Here is a 12,451-nt window from a genome sequence, read left to right as displayed (position 1 = left end):
ATCCGCAAGAATTATTCAAAATGGTTACATTGTAGCTAACACTTCTCGTATGTGTTACATACTGATTACATATCAGCGACGACCGGAAGTAGGCGCCCCATACCCTGCTGTCTTCCAATCAGAGGGTTGCTATTTTCCATGACGTTTGGTACCACTCGTACTAAAGAAGGCACAAAAAAAAAAAAAAGCGGAAAACAGTCAATAGCTACGCTAGGGGGCTTAAATTCAGACGGAGCCCTTGGTATCGCAGAAAGGGGAACGGAGAGTCTGCCAGGACTTTTGGTACAGCGAACGACCCACTAACGTTATAGAGCAAAAACATTAGTTCTAAAGGTAAGTTAAGTGAAATGCCTTTAAAAAATATTTGCCAGCCAACTAGCTTGCGCGTTATGTAAAGCAAAGTATTGTTGATTGACGAACGTTGCTGGCTGTTAGAGTGTCTGAAGGAGAGGGTATCGATAACGGTAGCTAACGAGCTAGTTTTACACTAATTTAAAATATTTTCTAACGTTAACTAGCTATACAGGTCCGTCAAAGCAAATTTAACCCAGTTTCATTACTTTTCGATTAAACGATGCGGGTAAACGGCTAGCTAGTTAAAGACAGCCAATTTACTTTTTTCCCCCAATAAATGAGTGGCTAAGTTACTCTAGCTAACGTTAGATAGCTGTTTATTTGGGGGGGTCAAAACAATTATTATTTTTTAATAAAGAAGCCTTAACTTAACTTCGGAAAACAATTGTTAGCTAGATGGCCTTATCGTCAAAAAGAAAAGGCTTCTCATGAGCCAGCGGTGACTAGTTAGCCACCTGATCTAAAACGGCAACCATCTGATTTCGTATGCATCGTAGATGATAGTTTGCTAAGCTAGCTTGAGTGTGATGTGGGTCAACTCGAGGCAACCTGCTCAACCTTCGAATATTTTACATGGTTAACGTACTTAAGTCTGTTCAAATTGACATCCGTTTTATTTGACGATAACTACAGATGCATAGATTATTTGATTAACTACATTTGTTCATGTTGAATTGTCAAAATAGGAAGATCTGACCGGAACAAAAGGGAAAGACAAAGCGCTAACCTAAGCTAACGTTATCATCTTGACTTGGAAGAACCACATTTCACTAGATATCTCGCTGGATCATATTAATAATTACTGCTGTATGATTATTTCATTTGTAGTTAGCTGAACAGATATCACGACGTTGTTTGCTAGTACAGTGACGTTAGGCTAACTAACTTAGCTAGATGTCGGAATTACGATCTTCACTAGCTACGTAGCCTAGCGTGACTCAGTGGTTTAAAGAGCAGTCGAGCGGAGGCCTCTAGCTCTGCTGGCACTGCACGGTCTGACTCAGCCGGAACTGTTGTCCCAGCTAGCTTGCCAGTCTGTTTGGGGGATGTATTAAATGGATACTGTCTGTATCGAACATTATCAGTTTAACGAGGGGCTCATATCAGTATGGCAGACCGCACATATTTAATTATTTTGATATAAGAGTTGGCTTATAAATGTAGCTACCTAGCAACACATGGGTTATTATATCTATAACGCAAAGCCGCCTCTCTTATCAATACAATTAAAGGCGTGTGTGGTATTGCAGCTTGTATGTAAATGTAAACATTGCAACATTAACATATCTCTGTCAAACCGTGAGCGCCTCCACACGTTCCTGTAGCAATAAACGAACGCACCCGTCTTACTGTGAGCAGGCACTAAGGTTTGGTGACGTAACCAAACCTTAGTGGGGCTTCCAGGGTTGCCTATAAATAGCGTAGCGAGGTCGTGTGAGTGCGCCTTTGAGATCAGCCTGTCACATTGCACCCTTGTGACAGGCGAAAGCTAATACCCCGTCCATGCGAGTATGGGACAGCAAAGAGCACTGCAGTCAGCAGGCATACACGTGATGGGGCGACAAAGTGCCTTTCTGGGGGAAACCTCAGCATTTCGCTAGAAAGCGTGGCATGGACTTCCCCCTGCATTGGGGCCCCTCGGTTCCTAGAAGACTGATACAAGTGCCTCAACACTTGCTTTTCATGTTCTTCCATGAACAGACTGGTGGGCTACGGTTAGGCTAATGGAAACTGGCTGCTTAATTTTGGGGTATTTGTCAACCTGCCTTATAAGACTGTCATACTGTACCACTATTCCAGTTGTTTGTCCCTTTTCTTGTGAAATTGGGTAGCTGATCAGAACGCTCTGGGTTAGGGAAAGGCTCACACACCACTCTGTATAGCTCTGGATGTGATAGTGAGTGATGCAACCAGAAGGACTGGTTGCTTCTTGCCAATGATTGAAGACTGTTTGCACATCCCACCATCTGTTTAAAGACTCCTGTCTTGTCTGTTGACCTTGTGTTGACGATAACCATGCAGGCAGCCACACATTTACTGTGATGAGCTCACTGGTGGTGCTATCCAGGTTTAAACTCTAACTAGGCCTAAACCCCAACTGATAAGCATAGTGCTGAAAGAGTGGCTGACTAACAGATGGCGATGAAGTTGAGAGAAAAAATGCCTGCAGACAGCGAGGCTATTGAACCCCTGAGATGATAAAATCTCAGCTTTAGAGAACTTAAAATGCATCTCAAAATAAACCCCCTCTGACCCTGTGATGTAAGCGAGTTCACTTGAGTTGAACCCATAGATAGAGGACTCTAGTGCCCAAAAGCCTGTTTTTAGCATGGGCAGCGCCATTGAGGACTTTCACAATTTTTAAATAGTCAACTGAGTGGGACTTCCTATGGGTTATGGAGGGATCACATAATTCCATCCAGGTCACCAGGAAGGAAGTGACACTGAATTATACTTGTGAGGAAACATTCCATAACTGCAGATGTCAGTATATCACCAACCTTGACTTTATATAAGGGTTGGGCGATACTACGATGTTTGACAACCATCGTTTGACGACAACATCGTGATGTGACAGACGCTAGTTTGGTTTTTAACGGACGCTAGTTTAGCTTGTTTTAACATAACTGGCAGCGCACAACAGGGCACAGCCAGGCAACATGCCAAATTACCTACCTATTCTTATTTGCCATAGCCTATTTTAATAAATGTGGTAGGTAGACTTAGCCTACTATTAACATAATGTAAGAGTACAATGTAGATGAAGCAGATGGCGCCAAAAGGTAGAGAAATGAACATTCAATTATCTGGCAACACCTCTGGTGGATATTCCTGCAGTCAGCATTCCAATTGCACGCTCCCTCAACTTGAGACATCTGTGGCATTGTGTTGTGACAAAACTGCACATTTTAGAGCGCCCTTTTATTGTCCCCAGCAAAAGGTGCACCTGTGTAATGATCGTTCTGTTTTATCAGCTTCTTGATATGCCACACCTGTCAGGTGGATGGATTATCGTGGTCCTCTGTAGCTCAGCTGGTAGAGCACGGCGCTTGTAACGCCAAGGTAGTGGGTTCGATCCCCGGGACCACCCATACACAAAAATGTATGCACGCATGACTGTAAGTCGCTTTGGATAAAAGCGTCTGCTAAATGGCTTATTATTATTATTATTATTATTATTATTATTATCTTGGCAAAGGAGAAATGCTCACTAACAGGGATGGAAACAAATTTGTGCACATAATTTGAGAGGAATAAGGTTTTTGTGCTTATGGAAAATGTCTGGAATTTTTTTTTTCAGCTTCTGAAACATGGGACCAACACTTTACATGTTGTTTTATATTTTTGTTCAGTGTGTATCTATCTATCTTGAACTTTCTTGTATCTCCTAGATGTAAGATAAACACTTCAAAACCTTGTTTCTTATGATTTTGTTTTTTGCCATTTATGAATGTGTTATTCAATGCATTTCTCTGGGCTATAGGGGTAGGCCAAATTCTAATATATATATATATATGGTGTCACAACACAACTGATTGGCTCAAACGCATTAAGAAGGAAAGAAATTCAATTTTCAAGACCTCTGCAATCCGCCCTGGCATGCTGTCAATTAACTTCTGGGCCACATCCTGATTGATGGCAGCACATTCTTGCATAATCAATGCTTGGAGTTTGTCAGGACTTTTTGAGGATCTGAGGACCCATGCCAAATCTTTTCAGTTTCCTGGGGGGGAATAAACTTTGTCGTGCCGTCTTCACAACTGTCTTGGTGTGTTTGGACCATGATAGTTCATTGGTGATGTGGACACCAAGGAACTTGAAGCTCTCAACCTGTTCCACTACAGCCCTGTCGATGAGAATGGGGGCGTGCTCAATCCTCTTTTTTCTTTCTGTAGTCCACAATCATCTCCTTTGTCTTGGTCACGTTGAGGGAGAGGTTGTTATCCTGGCACCACACGGCCAGATCTCTGACCTCCTCCCTATAGGCTGTCTCATCGTTGTCGGTGATCAGGCCTACCACTGTTGTGTTGTCAGTAAACTTAATGATGGTGTTGGAGTCGTGCCTGGCCATGCAGTCATGGGTGAACAGGGAGTACAGGAGGGGACTGAGCACGCATCCCTGAGGGGGCCCCCGTGTTGAGGATCAGCGTGGCAGATGTGTTGTTACCTACCCATACCACCTCGGGGCCTCCTGTCAGGAAGTCCAGGATCCAGTCGCAGAGGGAGGTGTTTAGTCCCAGGATCCTTAGCTTAGTGATGAGCTTTGAGGGCACTATGGTGTTGAACGCTGAGCTGTAGTTAATGAATAGCTTCCTCACGTAGGTGTTCCTCTTGTCCAGGTGGGAAAGGGCAGTGTGGAGTGCAATAGAGATTGCATCATCTGTGGATCTGTTAGGCCGGTATGCAAATTGGAGTGGGTCTAGGGTTTCTGGGATAATGGTGTTGATGTGAGCCATGACCAGCCTTTCAAAGCACTTCATGGCTACAGATGTCAGTGCTACGGTCGGTAGTCATTTAGGCAGGTTATCTTGGTGTCCTTGGGCATGGGGACTATGGTGGTCTGCTTGAAACATGTTGGTATTACAGACTCAGTCAGGGACATGTTGAAAATGTCAGTGAAGACACTTGCCAGTTGGTCAGCACATGCTCGGAGTACACGTTCTGATAATCCGTCTGGCCCTGTGGCCTTGTGAATGTTGACCTGCTTAAAAATCTTACTCACATCGGCTACGGAGAGCGTGATCACAGTCATCCGGAACAGCTGGTGCTCTCATGCATGCTTCTGTGTTGCTTGCCTCGACGTGAGCATAGAAGTGGTTTAGCTCGTCTGGTAGGCTTGTCACTGGGCAGCTCGCGGCTGTGCTTCCCTTTTGTAGTCTGTAATAGTTCTCAAGCCCTGCCACATCCGACGAGCGTCAGAGCCGGTGTAGTACGATTTCAATCTTAGTCCTGTATTGACTCTTTGCCTGTTTGATGGTTCGTCTGAGGGCATAGCGGGATTTCTTATAAGCATCCGGGTTAGAGTCCCGCTCCTTGAAAGTGGCAGCTCTACCCTTTAGCTCAGTGTGGATGTTGCCTGTAATCCATGGCTTCTGGTTGGGGTGTGTACGTACGGTCACTGAGGGGACGACGTCATCGATGCACTTATTGATGAAGCCAATGACTGATGTGGTGTACCCCAGTCCTCAGCAGTCCAATCCCTATACCTTTTGCAGAATATCAGTCTGTCCCTGATGTTTTTCCTGGAGAGAAGTGGCACCAGGCCATCCTCCAAAAGTCTTCGCCTCACTGTGCGTGCAGATGCACTCACACCTGCCTGCTGCCATTCCTGAGCAAGCTCTGCACTGGTGGTGCCCCGATCCCGCAGCTGAATCAACTTTAGGAGACGGTCCTTGCGCTTGCTGGACTTTCTTGGGTGCCCTGACGTGCCCTTCTTCACAACAATTGAACCTCTCCTTGAAGTTCTTGATGATCCAATAAAAGGTTGATGGGACGATTTGTCATTCCAGACATCGCCCAACCCTACTTTATACCTGTTCAAACAAGACTAGGTGGCAGTGTGCATGCACCCTTTCAGATTGTTTGCCAACATAGAAGTAGTACAAGTAAATTGACTACTTCAAAATGAAGATGACCTCCCTGGCGCTGCCCGAGCACTCAGACGCCGTAATGGGACAATGGTGGGACATCTATGGTTGAACCTGAATGAAGTGGCAGTGATTTTTGAATGGCGGCAAGCAGCTCAAGGCTGCAGCGACTCCAGGACTGCCCAGTGAGATTAAACTGCCATGTCCTGAGAATGCTGGAATAGTCATGTTGCTTCTTAGGTTGGGGGTTCAGTATCTTCTATTGGCAGGGGTCGCATTAGCTTTCAGAAATCTGCATTTTCAAAACTCTGACCAGCAAAAAAAGCATTTTTGTTCTTTTTCTTAAACCATTTGACCGGCATCTTTATATTGAAAGTCGTGTTTAAAAAAAAAATTTATTCCCACTTTCTAATGAGTCTCTGTTTTGATTATGTCCAGGACAATTCAATCAGCAGAGATGGCACAGGAGACCAATCAGAGCCAAGCGCCCATGCTTTGTGCCACCGGCTGTGGTTTCTTTGGAAACCCCAGGACCAGTGGCATGTGCTCGGTCTGCTATAAGGACCACTTGACCAGACAGAACAATGGAGTGAGCCCCCTGAGTGCAATGGGTAAGATCTGCCATTCCTCCATAATTGTTTTTGTTAATCTTTATGTTTGAGAAGCAGATGCCTTATAACTCCATGTTTTTGCAGTCAGTGCATTTTCTCCTAGTAAATCTGATCATGTATTGTCTCATTTAGGTGGCAGTGTGTCCAGTAGCCCCACAATGGAGGCCTCGACCATCCAGAGAATTGAGGCTTCCTTAAATAATGCTGCTGCTGAAGCTGATACCGAAGCTGCCAGGTGAGTGTCTGTTGTTACTCTGAAATGACCATGGAAACCATTCTTTAAGACCAAGTCACACCAAATTACTCCTCTCGCACCACGTTTGTTATATCATTACATCTGAATGAGATGGCTAGTATGAAGTGGAGGATTTGGACTAAAGATTTGTAGCCTACAGCACCTGTTCTCATTCTCTCCCTTTCTGTCACTGTAGTGGGGCAGTAGCTCTTCCTGTTACCCAACAGATGACCGAGATGAGCATTTCCTGTGAGGAGGAAGGAGCGTCGCCTAAAGCAGAACCTGGTGCGTGTCCGATTCATATGGGTGTTCAGTGCCACACGGTGGGGTGGGGGGTCACGTGAGTGGTTACAGGCCTGTGATGGGAAGTGGTTGTGAATAGTCTCTGGGCTCAGTGTTGTTGTTTTGAGGTCTTATTTTTTATTTTTCTGGTCTTTCCAGTGGTCACTCAGCCCACCGCCTCAGCTTCACCTCCCAGTGCTGCTGGCATTGACGAATCCAAATCACCCGAACCTGCCAAACTGAAGAAGAACAGGTGCTTCATGTGCCGCAAGAAGGTTGGCCTTACAGGTGAGGACAAACATTCCAGGACTGCTCAACATTGCTGCTTATTCAGTCAGACCTCAGTCAAGAAGGCTGTGGCTTATCATGTGCCTTTCTATGATTGAGTATATGATACACTGTGCAGAGGTGATATGAGCTGGGTCTATTAGTGTGACTCACTGTGCCTTTTTTGCTCCGTCAGGTTTTGACTGTCGCTGTGGGAACCTGTTCTGTGGACTCCACCGTTATTCAGACAAGCACAACTGCCCGTATGACTACAAAGCCGACGCCGCCGCCAAGATCCGCAAGGAGAACCCTGTGGTGGTGGCCGACAAGATCCAGAGAATATAAGACCTCCTCTCACTTTGACCTTGAACACTTGGAGTGATTGGCAAAAAAAAAAAGGACTCACGCTTGACCTGCGTTCAAAAGGACTAGTTTTTTTTGTTTTTGTTTTTTTTAACAGTATGGGGGAGTCCAGTTGTCTGCAATGCATGAACGATCACATTTTTCTTCTGTTTTCTGTCTGAGCTTACGATTTAGGAAGAGGAAAAAATAAAAAATAACAAAAAGAATGTCTAAAAAATACAGCAGACAGGACACTCTTTTTTCCAGGGACGCCTGGACCTGGCTTAATTCTTAGTGTTTTTGGGAATCTGATTGTTGTCAAGTAGGCGGTCTGATGTGTTGTGATTGTCATGAGTTTACTACTTTGACTCTCTGTATTTATGAGATTTTGCGGAGTAGAGCGGGGACGCTGTAGCCTATGGGACTGTGAGACTGTTACAGCCCCGACCGGATCAGTCCGTTTTTTTTATATGTACTACCAGACATGTTTGTTTCTGTGCTCTATGGGGCCTCAATTCAGGGGAGACCCCCCCAAGCACATTTCTCTATTGTGAGATCAGATGTGAAGAAGTGACTTTAAAAAAAAAAGACTTCATTTGTTAATCACCTAAAGAACAACCTGTTCAAGAAGCTTATGAAATGATCATCCAGTATGAATGGTGAAAGCAGCCAGATCCTTAGCCCTGACACTTGGAGGATGGATGGATATGTTCTGTTCCAACCCTATAGGCTCTCATCTGAATCAAACAGAATATCAGTGTAGTCATCAAAGCCTGCTCCACTGGTTCGTTCTTCCTGCAATGTGTGCTGCACTAAAAACCATTGCTTAGGTTTACTTGTATTCGTTAAAGATGGTTTTCTAAAGAAGTATTTAGGTCTGATGCTGTGATGTAATGTGTATTTGAAGGGGAAACTTGGGGCTGCCTCTGGCTGGCTGGATGGGAGACTGGCGGAAGACCGCTCACTTCCTGCAATTGAGATCCAGGTCATAGGACTTCACTCATCCAGCCACTCGGGTCATGTGACAGTGATGCCCATTCTGTGCTCTTTTTTTTTTTTCTTCTCGTATCTGTTTTCCTGAGGATATGGGGTGTTTTGCTTGGGTTGTTGTATCAATGACAAATAGCCTAAATTAACTAGATTGCTGAGGTTGGAAGGGTTAGGTCCACTAATCTTTTGATCAATATTTCCCTCTTTTTTTTTTTTTTTTTTGTTATGTATGTGTGCTGATCTATTTCAGAATTTTATTGTGGAGTGCGTATCACATGCTATGTATTAAACACAAGTGTCTGATGTATGCCATTTTCCAGGATGGCTGAATGGATGGTGGCTGAGTATTGTGTATGTATGCAAGTGCTTGTGTTCCTCAGTAGTCAGAACTGATCCAGTGGACTCACTCTTGGTGATCTAGATTTTTTTTGTTTATTTGGTCTGGCTGCTCAGCGCTGGTCTCTCGGTAGGGCTGTGAGATTTCACCTTTTCATTTGAACCCTTTTTAGTTATGCAAGTTTGTACAAACCATCTTTATATTTATGTACCGCACATATAATCTTGTTACCCAACATTACAGCAAAATTGTACCATGTAAATAAAATTATGTACAGAGCTATAGAATCATGTACTCCGTGGCAATTTATTTAACTCATATCGTGGATCGAGAGTTACCTGTCTCACAGAACATAGGGTGTTCTTTTAACTTCCTGTTGAATGAGGGAGGGCATGGTTTGTTTTGAAAGTCTTAACTGTTCTACTGAAAAAGTTTGGTTACTAGCTCGCTACCTTTTTTTGGGGGGGGGGATCCTGCGATGCGGTTGTCGTCAGCAGCGGTCCCAGCAACTATCTGTCCAGGGATCCTGCCGACCAAGGGTCTGAGGAGCTGCTTGGTGTAGCAGCTAGCCTAGCTGCTATCAAGCTAGTGGGGTTTTCTTGAGGGCTTGAACGCAGCCTGCGACACGGTTATCCCTTGTGGCTGTGACCGCGGATTGTCCCGGGCTTGTGGCTGTCTAGATCCCTGCTGTTTCAATCTTCCCTGCGACCTGCCCTGTCTGGAACTACGAGGGGTAACCGTGTAGCCTGCGTTGCTACCATGACAAAGACAAAAGCCAGTGGGAGGACCGTGGTGCCTATCTATCACTGGTGAATGATCTTTTAAACCTACAAAAATAGTTCTACAAGCAGTTGTTACAACAAGAAAATGGCTTCAAGTGTTGTCCAAATACTGGTGGAGTCAACTAATTAAAGAATGAACGGAGGGGTCCAGGACCTGAAGAACAGTTTACAGTTCTCCAAGGGTCAGCTCGATGAGTTTAAACAAAACTGCAAGATGACAGCAATCTGTAAATCATTGAGAGAGGACAGGATATGAGTTCTGGATGTGAATCCATGATTACAATGACTGAGAAATCAGATTATCTCGATGGACAATCAAGGTGGAACAACATTGTTGGGGAAGGAATTGCAGAATCGCCACATTAGCCATTTCTGAGATTCACTTAGATAATTCCTTTGTAGCAATACAAGGATATAACATATATAGAAGATACAGGAATGCTTATGGGAGAGGTGTTGGTGTATATATTCAGAGCCATATCCCTGTAATGCTTAGAGAAGATCTCATGTCAAGTGTTATTGAAGTGTTGTGGTTGCAGGTTCACTTGCCTCATCTAAAGCCTATTATTTTGGGGTCTTGCTATAGACCACAAAGTGCTAATAGTATCTAAATAATGTGTGTGAAATGCTTGATAGTGTATGTGATGTAAACAGAGAGGTCTACTTTCTTGGGGACCTGAATATTGACAGGTTTTCATCAAGCTGTCTGCTCAAGAGGAAGCTTCTCACTGTAACCAGTGACTAATCTGATTCAGGTTATTAATCAACCTACCAGGGTGTGTACAAACACTACAGGAACAAGATCATCCACATGTATTGATCACATTTTTACTAATACTGTAGAACTTTGTTCTAAAGCTGTATCCGTACCCATTGGCTGCAGTGATCACAATATAGTGGCTATATCCAGGAAAGCCAAAGTTCCAAAAGATGAGCCTAAAATAGTGTGTAAGAGATCATACAAAATATTTTGCTGTGAGTCTTATGTGGATGATGTTCAAAATATTTGTTGGTCTGATGTGATTAATAAGGAACATCCAGACGCTGCACTTGATGAATTTATGAAATTGCTTCTTCCAATTACTGATAAACATGCACCTGTTAAGAAACTGACTGTTAGAATTGTTAAGGCTCCATGGATTGATAAGCAATTGAAAAACTGTATGGTTGAAAGAGATGGGGCAAAACGAGTGGCTAATAAGTCTGGCTGCACATCTGACTGGCTGACTTACTGCAAATTGAGAAATTATGTGACTAAACTCAACAAAAAGAAGAAGAAACTGTATTATGAAGCCAAGATCAATGATATAAAGAATAATGGGATTTTTTTTTGCAGTACTTTAAATGAAATTATGGGCAGAAAGACAAATTCAACTCCATCTTTCATTGAATCAGATGGCTTATTCATCACAAAACCATTTGATGTTGCCAATTATTTTAATGATTACTTCACTGGCAATGTGGGCAAACTTGTTGAGTTTCATAATGCCAACAACGAACAGTGAGCCATCGTATTCATGCATAAATAAACAAGTAATGAAAGAAAAGCATTGTAAGTTAGTGTGGGAAAGGTGGAAAAATTGTTATCGCTAAATAATGACAAACCTCCTGGCATTGACAACTTAGATAATAATATGCCATTTAGCAGATGCTTTCATCCAAAGCGATTTACAGTCATGCATGCATACATTTTTGTGTGGTCCCAGGGATCGAACCCACTACCTTGGCGTTACAAGCACCATGCTCTACCAGCTGAGCTACAGAGGACCACTGGATGGAACGCTACCAAGGATGGTAGCTGACTCTTTAGCCACTCCTATCTGTCATTCTTTAATCTGAGCCTAGAGGAAAGTGTTTGTCCTCAGGCCCGGAGGGAAGTCATTCATTCCGCTACCCAAGAGTGGTAAAGCTGCCTTTATTGGTTCTAACAGCAGACCTATCAGCTTGCTGCCAGCTCTTAGCAAACTGTTGGAAAAAATTGTGTTTAACCAAATACAATGCTATTTCTCTGTAAACAAATTATCAACAGACTTTCAGCATGCTTATAGAGAAGGGCACTCAACATGTACGGCACTGACACAATTGACTGATGATTGATTGAAAGAAATTGATAAGAAGATTTCAGTGCAGCTTTTGATATTATTGACCACAACCTGTTGTTGAGAAAATGTATGTGTAATGGCTTTTCAACCTCTGCCATATCGTGGATTCAGAGCTATCTATATAATAGAACTGAGGGTTTTCTTTAATGGAAGCTTCTCTAATGTCAAACATGTAAAGTGTGGTGTACCGCAGGGCAGCCCTCCAGGCCCTCTACTCTTTTCTATTTTTACCAATGACCTGCCACTGGTATTAAACAAAGCATGTGGTCCATGTATGCTGAGGATTCAACCATCTACATGTCAGCAACCATAGCTAATGAAGTCACTGAAACCTGTAACAGAGAGTTACAGTCAGTTTTGGAATGGGTGGCCAGTAATGAACTGGTCCTGAACATATCTAAAACTAAGAGCATTGTATTTGGTACAAATCATTCCCTAAGTTCTAGACCTGAATCTGGTAATGAATGGTTGAACAAGTTGACGAGACTAAATTACTTGGTGTTACCTTAGATTGTAAACTGTCATGGTCAAAACATATACAGTGGGGAAAAAAAGTATTTA

At 43.4% G+C, this 12,451-nt stretch overlaps 1 protein-coding gene across 1 annotated transcript; it reads left to right on the top strand.

The window, feature by feature from the left end:
- Nucleotides 1-167: 167 nt before the first annotated feature.
- On the top strand, nt 168-9,293 carry LOC311128456 (AN1-type zinc finger protein 5-like). Its single transcript, XM_084160609.1, has 6 exons — nt 168-333; nt 6,381-6,553; nt 6,686-6,788; nt 6,985-7,073; nt 7,230-7,358; nt 7,534-9,293. The coding sequence occupies exons 2-6, from the start codon at nt 6,400-6,402 to the stop codon at nt 7,680-7,682; spliced, it is 624 nt and encodes a 207-aa protein (XP_084016735.1). The 5' UTR covers nt 168-333; nt 6,381-6,399; the 3' UTR covers nt 7,683-9,293.
- The last annotated feature ends 3,158 nt before the right edge of the window (nt 9,294-12,451 follow it).

Source organism: Coregonus lavaretus (assembly GCF_964263955.1).
Source record: "Coregonus lavaretus genome assembly, chromosome: 4".
Taxonomy (NCBI): domain Eukaryota; kingdom Metazoa; phylum Chordata; class Actinopteri; order Salmoniformes; family Salmonidae; genus Coregonus; species Coregonus lavaretus.
The sequence above is the reverse complement of the archived record's forward strand: the minus strand, read 5'-3'. Positions and strand labels throughout refer to the sequence as shown.